We start from the raw sequence: 14,964 nt of genomic DNA, 5'->3' as shown, positions 1-14,964 counted from the left end.
TCGCTCCTCCTGTTCGCTGACCCATGGAGGGCTTGGTTTCTCCAGCACACGGTTCCTTGGGTGCGTTTTCGCTGACGTGAAACACGTTCTCGTCCATAACACTCCAATCCTCACACAAGTCTCGTACATCATTTACTCTTTCTCATTCATTCATTCATTCAGTCTGATCACTGGCAAGCAGGAAGTACCATTGAGTCCATGAGTACTCGAATTCCTAGATAACTTGCCCACTTGCCTGCTTACTTAGTTAGTACTTTTGTTCCAAATATATTTCAAGTATGTTTCAAGTATGCCTCAAGTATTGAGTGAGTTTCAGTTACGGTACTTTGTACTCATCATAGTAGTATTTTTTTTTTCGGGTATTTAATGTGCTCAATTACTGAGGATTTAGTAACCCTCAATTTGGGCATCATTGGGTTTGATCATGATAAGATGATGATAATTATGATAATGATGATGAGTGAACTGGAATTGTTGGGAAAAATGGAATAATTGAGAGCAAAGAATAGTACGAATGGTTGTAACTTTTATACTTCATAAAAACAATGTAATATTTAAAACTTTCACGAGAATTTGAGTCCTTTCTTCCAGAAACTTCATCGCCATTTTACGACGCGAATAATACCCTGGCTGGTAGTGTCGTAAAATCCCATGAGGACCGTGGACGGAGGCAACCAAGTACACATCGCACTGAGAATACGAGGAATACGTCATGAGGTTGTAGTTGAGACTCGAGACGATAAACCGCGGGATTTATCACTCTCCGGTCTGTCTGAGGAATTGATATTTCGCGACACCGAGTGACCTCAATTTGGTTCCTCTTCCGCCGCCAAGAAACCATCATTTTTTTTATTTCTACATGTGACAAGACAAGTGGATATTACTTCAAGCTTTTTACAGCCATCCTTGCTCATCAATTAGCAATTTTCTTCTCATAAATGGATTTTGAAAATTTTTCAATTAAAAATTCAACCACTGAATACTAAATCGTGATTTAGATTTTTTTAAATTTATTTTACATTAATTACCATTACACTAATGATGCGCGACTTCGTAATCATAAATTACATTCGCAATCGTTGTCAATCATGATTATAAAATCGTAATTCAAGGCGATTTCGAGTGTAGTTCAGGTTCTAATTCCATACAATTTCTTCAGGCTGATTTTCGTTTAAGTATTTCTGTTTGTAAAAATGATATTTTTACGACAGCCAATTTCACTTTCCATCTTTCAGAGAATGCAGTCGATTTATCGTCAATTCCGACAAAACCAGTAAAATCTGGGAGATAGGCTGGAACAACAACTACGTAATTGGACATGATACAAGAAACTATGAGCTGTCATTATTCTCCAATGTCGAGAGTCATGGAGAGTTAAATGTGTGCACTGTAGTCATTCCTTTGTTGGTGACGTCTCCTTCTCAGTCCTTGTATCCAATGACACGAAGTGCCTATTTCGCAGTGAATATACATTCTCATCCTTTCACTGTCACTTTTGCCAACTTTTTGTCACCACTATCAATCTTTTTCAAATTCATTGATCATTGATATCGATGATTAATTCAAACTCTCCAACAAGGCGTCAATTATCTCGCATGAATTTCCACGGACCAATTGTTATTTACCGATGTAAATGCAACGTCCGTAACTTTGTCAAGGTTATTTTATATAACAACAAATTAACTGCACATAAGAGGATGAGCGTTATAATTTTACGTTTTTCCTTCTGAATGGAATTGTCAATACAATTTTATGAATTTGTCGATATATGTATAAATATTAAGAACAATAAACATACCGAAAGGAAATATACGTAATTATCCACGTGTTGGCAATTAAAAGAGGGAATATTAGAGCTATAAATCTTGTTCATTCGTTTTTGTTCTAAGATGTTTAAAAAGAGAGAGAATTTTTCATTATTCTCACTTAATTCCGAGGGGAATTACCATAAATATGTAAATACCGAGGGGATTTATTGAAACGTTACGAGTCGTTTAGCAATAATTTATGATAATTCCGTTGGTGAATAAACTTTAAGAACTGGTGTATCAATGGTACTGGGGTATTGTCAACCACAGCAGTGGTAGATATCCGTCAGCTTCTTCCCTTCCGTTTCCGTTCCAACAGGAGGAAGCTACCAAGGTTTTTCACCCAATTTAATCCTACATCATGGGCCTAAGTACTTTTTCTCTTCCTCAAAAGCATCAATCAACATCAAAACATTAAAACTTGTAACATTTATATTATTTGCAATCCACAAAGACAGGCTTCATTAAAATTCCAATTGAATACAGACTTAGACCATGTGATTGTGCATAGCCGTCCTTTCTAAAAAAATAGCAAAAGAGCCTAGGAGCCTAAGAGCCTTTTGTCCTTGATCTCATCCCGCTTGGAAAAGGAATTCTCTATTCTATTCCACGAAGCGACGGAGCCTCCACTTTCGAGTTTCGCAAGAAAATAAATGTAGCCAAAGGAATCCATAAAAATCGTCGGGGCTGTGAGATTGGTCGTCGGATTATTATAGTATCTGACGAGTTGCGTAAATATCAATGTCACAAAAATATAAGAGATACGTTTTATTTTCTCATTCAACAAGAGCCTTGGGCAAATTAATGCTAATTAATGTCAATTTAATTGTAGATCAAAACCGGAACTTCTTTGTCCAGGAAAGTTATCCAGGTTGGGTCTATGTATACAGAGAGGCCCATTGAGGATATGTATGAAGGTATATAGTTCCGATGGTTATCGCTGACTCAGGTCACGCGATTTCTCGTTGCACACCTGTACGTATGGAATGGTCTTCTGGTAACCCCAGTGCAAATTCACATCGTTTTTTAATAACAAACTGGTCAATAAAAGCTGATCATCATCAGTTTTGACTGTGTCCGATCAAATCTGTGTGGTCATTGCCTAATTCAGTTTGGATTTTAAACTCATCAAATTTCTTCATTTCTTCATTTGCAAACCTCATCGCTCTTGTGGAAAATTGCATAATTTTCTCTCCATTATGATGATATCCAAGGGAAACGGAGCAATTACATGAGTTGCAGTATTTATTAACGAATGATTAAGGCCCGAGTCTTAGCGGAGAGCAAACAGCGATTTATCACTGAGTTATCAAAAATAAGAATGAAGATAATTGAATGAGACTGGTACTTCATACGGAACTTTGATAACGGCTGAGGATCCAATCTTCCTGTAACAAGTGTCACTCTATCAATATCCCGGCACCAGCGAGTCAGTTGTCGTAAAGGAACAATACAATTCAGATTAATATTGAACTTTGAATGAAATAAAATGAGACTATTACAAATTCATTTATTGCAAAGAGCCAACAGATGTCAACTTCTTGCAGCAATTGCCAGTGAGTTTTCAATTAATTTTATAACTGCATATCTGAATTTTGCACCGTTGGACAACAGTCGACTTTTTCATAAACAAAAATATATTATATTATTTTCGTGCTGCCAAATAAGTCAATATTGCCACTACATCGACGTCAATGTTCATGGGATGGCTGCCTCCAATTATTCCCCTACTTTTGACAGAGGATACTCCAGTTGGGGCAACACCCATGACAGCCGATGAGATTTCTTGGTTGTCATCAGTTGGGCTGCTCATGCCACTGATTATTCTACCGATTGCCGCTTGGTCATTAGAACAATTTGGCAGAAAATTGACGGGCTGTTGCATGGCACTCTCGACCACTCTCAGTTGGTTGATCATTCTTTTCGCTCAGAATTTTTGGCAGCTTCTTGTATCTCGAATGCTCGGAGGAATATCACTTGCATTGATGAGTGGTGTGGTACCTGTTTACGTCGCCGAAATTTCTGATCAATCGATGAAGGGTCCACTTGGCACCTTCATATCATTGGGTATGAATACCGGAACTCTCATCGCTGCGATTTTCGGAGCTACATTAACGTACCACCAATCAGGAATATGCGGCATAATTTTGCCTCCTCTATTCTTCCTAATTTTTGTTTTTATGCCTGAGTCTCCAATTTATCTCGTCAGGAAGAATAAAATCGCTGAAGCTACACGGTAATATCATAAATTCGATTTGTAATCATTTATGGATATAAAAGTGCAGGCAATTTGCTCTTTGAACCTTAATTCTAGGTGTCTGATGTGGTTACGAAACTATGACAAGACAGAAGCAGAGCAAGAAGTATTTCAGCTTCAAGGGAATCTACAAAAAATAGAAGAATCAAGGAGAACCGTGAAGAAAACGGACATATTCAAAGATCGTGCAACAATCAGAGGATTCATCATTGCTTCTGGTCTATTCATTGGACAACATATGACTGGTTGTGGAATTGTGGTAATACTATCGTTATTTATGCAGTCATTTTGTCCTACAGAAGAAGACAGCCAACTTACTTTTTCTGAAAGGTACTTTACGAGTTGGAAATGGTAGATTTAATTTTAATATTTCAGGCCGTGTATGCGCCATTGATATTCCAACTTGCTGATAGTTCATTGAGTCCAAATATTGCTGCGATAGTAATAGCAGTAATTCAAAGTACTGGATCATGGCTATCAACAATGACAATCGATCTTACTGGAAGACGATGTATTATTTTGTTGTCGTGTATAGGAATGGGAATATGCCATCTTATTTTTGGCACGTTCTTCCTTCTCATGGACCAAAACGTTGATGTCTCCTCATTTTCATGGCTACCACTTGCTGTATTATCAATTTATGCAATATCGTATTCAATGGGAATCGGTCCCGCTGCTTATATCGTTGCAGCAGAAATTTTCAGTCCGGATATAGCAAGTTTTGCCACTTCGACAGCGATGATGCTACTTTGGTTTTCCAGTTTTGTGGCAATTAAATCGTTTCCATTAATATCTTTTCATTATGGCAGTCATACATCATTTTACATTTTAGCCGCTTTCTGTGCTTCTACTTGGCTATTTACGTTCATTCTTTTACCTGAGACAAAGGGAAAATCTACTCAATCAATTATTGACGAGCTGAACGGACAGAAGGATAGAAGGCATTCGAAAGGTGAAGACAATTTATCTCAATAAAAAAATCGTCCGAAAACAGTTCGAATTCAGTTTCACTTATTAACATTCATAACAATTCATTTAATGAATTCATGTACTAAACGTAATAAATAATTTTTTTACGTAGATAACATAAATGATCAATTTATTCTGACGATTGAATTGGGGTAGTATTCCAATATTAGTAGAAAATTGCAGATTTGCAGAGATAGCGATCATGTGAATTGCAAGAGTCATTGATAAATTATGAAATTTCCAAGGCGGGAAGAGTGAGTTGATAATTACCAATAAAATTGATCCAAAAAAATAAAGATAAAGTCGGATAGGGGATTGCACAGTAATGCGATAACAGTCGAAGATTATATCTCCTTGTAACAGATGTTACTGAGATTAAGACGGAATAGATCGGTATTAGTTCTTCTCGTAACGCCGAGATAGACTTCGCATAAGAAAGAAAATTCATACTCGGTAACATGCATAAATTTCGAATACGTTGGTTAGAAGAAAATAAAAGACGTCAAGTTGTAGCAGCAATTGTCGGTAAGTTTTTCAATGAATTTTCGAACAATTACAGTTGGTTTGCGAAATTCGAACTACTGCATTTTCTTTTGATAATTAAGCCAATTTGGCAACTGTATCGACTTCACTGGCGTTTGGATGGCTGACACCAATTATTCCTCTTCTTTTGAAAGAAGATACCCCAGTTGGTACAGAACCAATGACAAACGACGAAATTTCCTGGATATCGTCGGTGATTGCTCTTATGCCACTCATTATTTTACCGATTGCTGCCTGGGGAGTTGAGCGGTTTGGAAGAAAAAAGATTGGCTGTATTATAACACTTCCACTCATCGCCGCTTGGTTAATCACGTATTTCGCTGACAGTTTTTGGCAACTTATAATTGTTCGGATATTAATGGGAACGTCTCTAGCATTAATGTATGCAGTAGTACCAGTTTATGTACCTGAAATATCGGACCAGTCAATGAGAGGACCACTAGGCACTCTTTACTCGTTCAGCATAAATCTAGGATTACTTCTTGCCTTGATTTTTGGTGCAACATTGACTTACCACCAGTTCGCAATAAGTGGAATGATTTTGCCACCGATATCCATCATAACATTCCTTTTCATGCCTGAGACACCGGTTTATCTTTTAAGGAAAAACCGGATTGCAGATGCTACTAAGTAATATTATGTGTTCAAGATGATTGAGTACAAGAAGATATTTGCGAAATGAAATCACTTGATATTTCAACTTGAACTTCCAGATCTTTGATGTGGCTGAGAAATAACGATATCGCAACAGTCGATCGCGAATTATCTGAACTTCAACAGAGCCTTGAAGAAATGGTGAAATCTGACAAACCTGTCAACATAAAAGACTTGTTCAGAGATCGTGCAACAATCACAGGATTCGTCATTGCTTCCGGTCTTTTCATTGGACAACATACGTCTGGTTATACAATTGTGGTAAAGTGTCTTTAAGAAGCTGTGTTGCAAGCTCAGAAATAAAATACAAAATTTATCTTTCCAGATAACGTACACTGCATTGATATTTGAGCTTGCAAATAGTTCACTTGCCCCAAATACCGCAGCTATAATTTTGACACTAATTCAGCTGATAGGAACGTGGCTATCAACAATGACGATCAACCTTACTGGAAGACGCTCTATCATTATCATCTCTTGTGTGGCAATGATGATTGGTCACATCATTTTTGGAACTTTTTTTCTACTTATGGATCAGAAGACTGATGTCTCATCATTTTCATGGATTCCACTTGTCGTATTATCGGCTTACGCAGTATTTTATTCAATGGGACTTGGCCCAGTAGCATATGTCGTCGCAGCAGAGATATTCACTCCCGACATAACGGGACTGGCTACCTCAATGGCTATGATATTACTTTGGTCTGCTAGTTTTTTGACTATTAAATTTTTCCCACTGGTATCATCTAACTTTGGTAATCACGTTTCTTTCTATATTTTAGCTGCATTTTGCGCATGCACATGTATTTTTACGGTTGTTCTTCTACCTGAGACTAAAGGGAAATCAACCCAGTCAATTGTTGACGAACTGAATAGAAAGAAAAAGAAAAATGATGATTATCCAACTCTCAGAGATGGAAATAATACCGACAAAGTCTAATTCCGAGAGTTCAATTGTGTACACAATACAAATCGAATATTGTTTTTGTTTCGCGATAACTGAAAATATTCAACAATGAATTGTGTAATCATCCCAGAGTACGGACTCGATAAGCCAATATTCTGAGGCACAATTGAATGGTTTTTAATAATGTTTTTTTTTTTTCGATGGAAAAACGATTGGTCACGTACTAAATTCAATGCAATGATTATCACTGAAAAATTCACAAGAAAAACTCAGAATAAATTTTAATTTCTATTGAGTCATTTTTTATTGTTCTTCCCGACAACGGAGAATCTCGGGAGATTTGAGCCCGGGACTGCGGTAACATGCTGGCTGGTCGTAATTTTTGCACCGGAAGTTCGCACCCCACGCACTAAGGGCGTGGTCTCTCTCCTGGCCCCATTTGAATTCGGTGAGGTCGTCGGATAAACGTTTTTGCTTCGGCGTATAGTCTCACGTACTATAAAACCACCAACAAAAGATCGCAATGAAATAACAAAACGAATAAAAAATGAAAAAAAAAAAAAATGGATACTTGCGTGTGCTATGATGGCACACCTGACGCTCGATACGTCGGCTGCCATTCCATTTGACCATCGCCACTCCACTGGTAACCAGCTTCACGCGCAATTACTGCCTTCTCTTGGACTCCAGCACCTGTTACTCAAAACTCACAACCAAGTAACTTGCCCGACGACTTTACACACCGATACTTTTTGCAACGATTCTCTGTGGTAACCAACGGCAAATTGTTTCTTCCATTTCAAGCTGTAATTCCAATACGTGTCACCTAATTACTATCAAGTATGCGAAAGAGTGAAGAGGGTACGTGCCTGGGAAATTATGAGACAGATAATGCAACAAGGGGAAGAATTCCAGAAAGGTGCATTTGTCTCTCGACCCTTGAATTATCATTGCACCGCGTCAAGCCCATGAATTATTGAACTACAATCAATTCTCAGCGAAGAATTGCACTGAAATGTACAACTTACATTTACATAAAAATATTTAATTCCTAATACTTTTTCAAATGATAATTCAGTGTTATTTTTCCTCTCGCCGTCGGATAATGATTTTCAGCAGAAAAAAAGAGGATAAGTTGAGAAAAAAAGGGATGCGTGACATTTCATTGCTATCTCACTTCCGCGATCCCTCTCTGTGTCGTGCCAAAGTAGTCTAGAACTCTGGAGGGTTCTCTCCTCTTCGCCCGTCTTCCACCGTCCTCATCCACCCATTCCCGAGGGTTTGTGTGGTGGTGCTGACTCGTCCTCCCTCTCGTCTCACCCCGGCAAGTACCTACTGTGCATCCCTTCCGAACCAGGCCCCACCCTTCCCACAATAGCATCCTACAGCGGTCGATACGTCTACCTACCCCCTATATACGCCCTTATTCCTTCACCTCGCCACCTATCAGCAGGCTCCTTTTTATTTCATTTCATCTCGATTCATTCCTCTCTTTTTCTTTTTCCTTTCTCATTTCCAATCACTCTAAAATTCACAATCCGTGGTACACGCAATCGTTCGTCATTCATTTTATTTTCACTCTAAACTCGAGTTTACGCTGTGCATCGAAAATCTCAAATTTCCACTTGTGCTGACTGAGTTATCCATATCCAAATTGGGATATTTTTTTTATAAAAATTGAGACTCTGACATGCGATTCAAGTTAAACAATTTGTACGACACATGAAAAGCAGGGGTTTTTTAATTGTTTCATCGGAATACCGCAAAAACTGGGATTAAAAAAAAAATACACTCTCGAAAAGGACAGGAGTACTTAAATTAATACTTTGGCCACTTAGTACTTATAATTCAGTAAATTTGTCGATTACCATGACGTACATTGGACGCATTCATAATCTCCACAGAGAACAACAAAGTTTCAGTTCATCTAATTGAAATCCTCCTCTACCTTTTCAGTATTCGAGGGAGAAAGAGTGATGGACCACGAGATTGGGAGTACGTGAAAAACGCGGTGGAAAAATGAGTTCTCACGAGGTAATAAAACCGGTATAACGAGTATGGAAGCCATTGTCAGGCGTCATTGGGTTTTAGAGGGAGAGCCCAATGTAGCGTGCTCCTTGGATTATTCATTATGCATGCGTTTCAAGTAAGAAAGAGAAAAGACAGAAGAAAGGAAAAAACAATGTTACTGGTATTGAAATTTGTACAGATGAAAATCAGAGTGACGTAGAGGGTAATTATCGAGTGCAGAGGCGCATCCCGTTGTACCTATCTCATTTAACACCACAGAATTTTCTTGGCACATTTCATGTCTTACTTGACGAGTGCGTATAATATGACCCCTTCACGATGGACTTCGCAGGAAGCGGTAAGTTTAGATAAGATCGTCGAGTCGAGTTCATGCCCGTGTGCTCATCACCCCTGTCCCATAAACCCGCACTCAATCCCCACTTTGGCTTTCTCAATTCGACAGTCTCCAGTTCTTCGCTCTTGACTCGTTACACCCCATAAAGTGTACCCCTCTACCTCTACTCGCAATAACCGACACCAACCCCACAAGGGGAGTCGTGATTTTGTCAAGGATTCGTGTATATTGCTAATATCCCACACGTTGTAGATTTCGAGTAGCTATCATGTCACTGATCCATACCCTATGTTTATCCATAAATAAATCAGCAAATTATCCAGCGAATCAATGAAAAAATCTGTGTGAAATTTACTCGATTACTGCAGTGCAAATATTCTAAGACATTTATTACCGTAACTAATGATTTATGTGTTTTACAACAAGAATCATTGTTTCCAAACACCTACATCTACTTTGCGTACCCATTTTTTAATCTCAGTATCAGGCTTGAGGCCATGTGTATACTCTAGATACTCCAATTAACATGCTCTCTGTTTTACAAAAGAAACACGAATACAACCTAGCAGATGACTAGACACCTTGGAAGGCCTGGTGTACCTTGTTTTTTACTCCGACTTTATTCCCTGGTCGACTCCGAGCGATGGTGGCAGGGTTTTGTGATACATACACTGATATACAGTTGTATTAGTGGGATAGGGTGGCGTAATACTTGAGCCTGAAAACCTCGGGCTTCAAAGGGAGCGACAAATTGAATATTAGCGCCTGTGTGGCCCATGCTTTTATTCCGGAAGCATTTTTCCTCGCTTGTGAAAATATCATTCGCCATGGCAACGGTGCCCCAAGTTCTCTTGAATTTTCAAGGGGTCGAGAAACTCACGACTTATCGATTCACCCATGGTGGATAAAAAATATTCAGCTGTATCGATTCATCAATTTTTCTCAATTTTTTCTTGAATAATGTCAGATGATTTATTCATGATCGTCTCCGCCATTCTGTCGTCAACAGCGATACAGCGCAAGGAGAGAATTAAATAGTTAAAATTACCATGGTCAATTTTGCTAATATTAACTGAGAAATTTTGAATATTTACTTTTCATTGTACCTGCATTGAGTACATACATTGGACGTTACGTCAAGACAATATTTACCACTGCAGTAAATGAAGTGGCTGCTTGGGAGTGACATATGACGTATGGAAATCATTCCAGATCTACTCACATTCGACGACAGCTGTTCTCCAAGCGCAAAAGGTAAAGCCATTTGCTCTTATATGTACGCCTGGAGATGTATAAACTTGGATTAAATGTGTATATGTAATCGATCCTCGTGTCTCTGGGATCTTGAGTGAAAAAGAAGGCGCGTGCCCCTGTGCGCAGCTGTTGTCAGTGCGCCGAGCTGCCAGCAGCAAAAGGCCATGTACAGTTGACAGAAATAAATTTAAAAAAAAAACACAATTAAAATAAATATATATATGGATATATACATAAATATGGGGAAAAGTGACCAGTACCATGGCCGGCTGTTATTAGCTTTAGTTTTGTTTCCAAGGGGAATCGAATGGAATAAATGCCATGAATGGTAAATGACGGGAGAAACTAATTTGCAGATCTCATTGAGAAGTACATGCTCATTGCTAATTTCTAAAAATTAGTGATGTTGATGTACAAAGAGCGAAGCAATTTCCCGCTGGTTTGTCATTATGCTAAGAAAATATTAATCCTTGCCTCGTGTCTCTGCGTCCACTGGATCATTTGAAAATGGCCCCTGCAAGGATGGACGGGAGGGGCCATTGTTAAGGATATATCCAGAGGGGTGGGCATTTCAATCGAAAAAAAAAAAAAATAAATAAAAGGGGCTAAATGCACGTGGCTCACCCCTGAGGCAAAAGCCCAGTTGAACGCAACACACACACACGGCATATGGCAAGGAAAGATAAAACCTGGGCGCGTGTCACTCTGAATGAGAGCGACGAATCGAGATGGCGACAAGCGATCTCATAGTGAAGGCCATCAAGAGTACACGGCCTGCTCTATTAGGGGTTGTAACCCCATGTAGATGCCAATATTCTGGGATGTTTCCCAGGGCCTCACAAGGTGCCTGGAAATTGGGACTGTAATCGAGTCACTCTGACTCTATTATCCACAGTATTAGCACTTCAATTTCCGCTCTATCCTGCACCTCATTTTCGTTATGATTAACAAAGTAATTGGTAAAAAATATTGATTAATCAAAAAGAATATGAAAATAATAATTAAAGAGTTACAATTATCAGGCCAATAGTAATTTACAGCTATCTTGAGCGAAATTGACGCGACAATTTCGGAAAGTTTCCATTGAAATTTCTCTTATGGATTAATAGGGAAATTAGATGTTTTTGGAATTTAGACTACTCAATTTTTTTTCTGTGTACAGTTTCTGTTGAAAGAGTACTTTCAGCTCTTTTTTCCGGGGGGTAAAAAAAAACCGATAAAGCAAGCCCGAAAGGCACTGGAACGCAACAGCATGGGAGCCATCATGTGCAGGGCGCATTAAAATGGAAACGCTTTCATGCTACTCATAGTTGTTTCATCGACCTATTCTCCCTCTTCGTCGACTACTAGCAACAACAGAGGTATAACACTGTCGACACAACCATCCCCCATTACCACCCACTGCCACCCCCTCATTGCACACCCCACCATGGCGGACATCAACCCCCTGAACTCTTCTACCGATGTCGACAAGTTAAAATATGCAAATACGAGAAGATTATGCCCCGATTCATCCAACTATATCACTCCTCTTCCTGGGATATAGTCCGGGTGTACGTGGCGTGGATGACTCTCAGCATAACTGACAAGGCCATATGCGAGACTCATCATCATTCCTTTCCTTTTTTTCTTCTCACTGTACCAATCAAAGTGATGAGCACGAGATAGAATTGAATCTCCCCATTAATAGGAAACTTCGTCATACATAAATATAAGTACATAATAATTGGATCATTCAGCCAAAAGTGGATGTTCAAAGTTCGATAGAATTCTTCATTATCCAACCCGTAATTGTAGTCGTAATTAATCCGAAAAAATTCAGTAAAGATTCCATCATATTTACGTAATTATCAAGTGACAATGAAGACCAGGTGGAGATTACAGAACTAATTATTTAATTCAGAAAGAGTTTGTAACTGATGCGTATCTTTTTTCGTAAGGGTCTGTACTTTTTACTGCAAACTTGTACAAACATAGATATCCAGTAAACGAACATGGGGGTTTCAGTTTTAATACCCCAAGGAGCATGCGCATGTGGGGATTGGGAAGCCAATAAGGAGAAATAGGGTAGGTTGATCACGGTTGAATCGACCCACCGGATCATCTCGATGCGGGATGCTTGTTAATTTAATGACGACCCTTCTATTGAGTACGCCCAGTTGCACCCAAATGCTCCAAAGAATCTGTCTCTCATCCATCCTAAAATGGGACCTTTCTCCCGTAAATATAGTCACAGGTGTTAAGGCCCAGCAGTCAATTAATCTATAAATCAATGCCAACCGATTCTATGATTATATAAACATATTCCAAATTCAAATAATTTATTTTCTCTTGGATTAATAGACTATAGTATTCGATTTTTTAGTGATGAACCCTGGCAACAGTTGAATGGACGAAAACAAAAGTGTTTATGAGTGTAAACACGAATTGAGGTTTATTGACCCGACAAAAATATTCATCACCCAAAACAACTCTTAACAATATAAATTCTAAACAGAAACCTTCTAGAACCGGTAATGCACGTGCGTTTTCAGCCGAATCGAGTGGAGGTACTGTCTCGTTCTATCGGTACCAACCAAAGGGCTCTGTATCTGAGGAGCCTGGAACCAGAGAGACCAACACACCCATACTTATGAGAATGAAACGTGCAAAGCATCACAAAGGACGAGGACCACCTATACACGTCCCACTGGACTCAAACCATGACTCATGCATTCTCCCCCTCTTTTCTTCCCTTTTCATATTCCCCTCCTGCTCCTACTAATCCACCGATCCAGCATTAGATTCGCCTGGACGTAGGAGGGTTTAAAAACGAGAAAATACAGTAGCCACTGCCCTTAAATCCTTTTATGCATTTTGTACACATTTTTTTTACCTCTCACAATTCCACTGCAGGATGTCTAATATGAGCCGGGGTAATTCGACAGCCACCTATCGTTTCCTATTCAATATTGCAATATAATAAAATAAAGGTATTTATGATTTGGCCTGCACTATATAACTCTCTGAATTTCTGAAATTTACCGAACAGATCAATAAAGCAATTGAGACTTGACCGTTATTTAGTCCCTACTAGTTTGTTTCGCAGACCTTCAGCCCTCTTTCTAATATTCAGAGAAAATTTCTGAGAAAGATTTGTGGGACGGAAAAATGTAAACAAAAGTGGCTAATATTATCTCTCCCATGAATTGCTGTTGTCACCTCTGAGTATAACGGTAAAATAGCGATAACATCATGAACGCCATTTTTCAAACCTATTGAGTTATGAGTATAAACCAACAGCCACGAGGTGACATAGAAGAATTTCTTATGTTGCCCGAGTCGTTAGAATCTGTTGTCGGCTAATTCATTAATGCAATAAATTTAATATAACGAAACGATCGTAAATAGTCTTCAACATTTGCAAATAATACTCATGGAGAACTCTTCCTGGAAGATGTTTGTACAGATGTGGTTTTAAAAGGAGTTAGGCAATTATCGACATCAACGTGTGCGTGAATGCGATCTTGAGAACGAGGAAGTGTAGAACGTTTGATCGTTAAATATGGCTATGCAATGTACTCCAGGTACTTAACAACTATCAGGACCATATCTGTTATCACCGAAGATTTAGTTCAAGATTTGCATTATAAATTAGCCTTCAAACTATCGTATTTCCAACCTCTGGTATTACACAAAAATTAGCTTGATGTAAATTTCACGCCTCAAGTGTGATAAGTACTGTACTGTACTGATAAGTACTTTAGTACTTGCCAGACTTGCCAGACTTGCCAGTACTTGTCACAAATTGTTTTGTTACTTGCCCATGCAAAAATACTTGCACCGGTGAAAGAAATCTCTTTGGGGGTATTTGTAACATCGATATCGTTGAGATATGGCACATCACTCAAGTCGATCCACCTTTCGATCCTGAAGAGCACGAAATGAAAAGAGCAGATTGCAGTCGGAGTGAGAGAGATAATATCGATCACAAAATGTGGGATTGTGCTGCCAGATGAAAGCGACTTATACGTCGTGCATCTGTTCCCCGCATCCTAAGGGCGAAAGGCGGCACCAATGACGCCCCAACATGAATCGGCTGATGCATCCCTATCCCCTCTGGGGAACGCCAATGTCCTAGTCATTCTACAGGAAATACCCTAATTACGTTCTGCTGTGATCAAATAATTCTCCTGCATCAATTGCCATAAATTATAATTTTTTTTTT

General features: G+C 38.9%; 2 protein-coding genes and 2 long non-coding RNA genes across 9 annotated transcripts in view; 2 read left to right on the top strand and 2 right to left on the bottom strand.

The window, feature by feature from the left end:
- Positions 1-1,708, top strand: part of LOC105268700 (uncharacterized) — a 37,453-nt gene extending 35,745 nt beyond the window's left edge. The window contains exons 3-4 of the long non-coding RNA XR_892358.1: positions 592-717; positions 1,236-1,708. This is a non-coding gene — a long non-coding RNA (uncharacterized lncRNA). The remainder of the gene's footprint in view (positions 1-591; positions 718-1,235) is intronic.
- The window catches only part of LOC105268703 (AE binding protein 2 jing), a 56,565-nt gene that overhangs the window by 31,055 nt on the left and 10,546 nt on the right, over positions 1-14,964 (bottom strand). The gene's annotated exons all lie outside the window — the stretch shown is intronic.
- Positions 3,218-7,433, top strand: LOC105268701 (facilitated trehalose transporter Tret1). Of its 6 annotated transcripts, XM_011308475.1 has the most exons (6): positions 3,218-3,364; positions 3,477-4,044; positions 4,123-4,395; positions 6,291-6,492; positions 6,557-6,933; positions 7,014-7,160. In XM_011308475.1, exons 1-6 carry the CDS (start codon positions 3,298-3,300, stop codon positions 7,060-7,062), a joined length of 1,536 nt encoding a protein of 511 aa, XP_011306777.1. In that variant the 5' UTR covers positions 3,218-3,297; the 3' UTR covers positions 7,063-7,160. The 6 variants fall into 6 exon arrangements, with proteins under 6 accessions (XP_011306777.1, XP_011306776.1, XP_011306775.1 ...); XM_011308474.1 differs by having other exon boundaries at positions 3,549-4,044; positions 6,557-7,433; XM_011308473.1 differs by having other exon boundaries at positions 6,557-7,433.
- On the bottom strand, positions 7,418-8,153 carry LOC105268702 (uncharacterized). The gene is made up of 2 exons (XR_892360.1): positions 7,714-8,153; positions 7,418-7,634 (listed from the first exon to the last, which is right to left on the bottom strand). It is a non-coding gene; the product is annotated as an uncharacterized lncRNA (long non-coding RNA).

Source organism: Fopius arisanus, unplaced genomic scaffold (genome assembly GCF_000806365.1).
Source record: "Fopius arisanus strain USDA-PBARC FA_bdor unplaced genomic scaffold, ASM80636v1 scaffold00060, whole genome shotgun sequence".
In the NCBI taxonomy this organism is placed as follows: domain Eukaryota; kingdom Metazoa; phylum Arthropoda; class Insecta; order Hymenoptera; family Braconidae; genus Fopius; species Fopius arisanus.
This window is presented reverse-complemented; position numbering and strand designations above follow the sequence as displayed.

Coding starts and splice junctions, on each gene's coding strand:
- LOC105268701 (XM_011308473.1), top strand. CDS start 3,298: ATGAGACTATTACAAATTCATTTATTGCAAAGAGCCAACAGATGTCAA. Junction 3,365..3,476: donor ACTTCTTGCAGCAATTGCCA/GTGAGTTTTCAA, acceptor CTGCCAAATAAG/TCAATATTGCCACTACATCG. Junction 4,045..4,122: donor AAAATCGCTGAAGCTACACG/GTAATATCATAA, acceptor CCTTAATTCTAG/GTGTCTGATGTGGTTACGAA.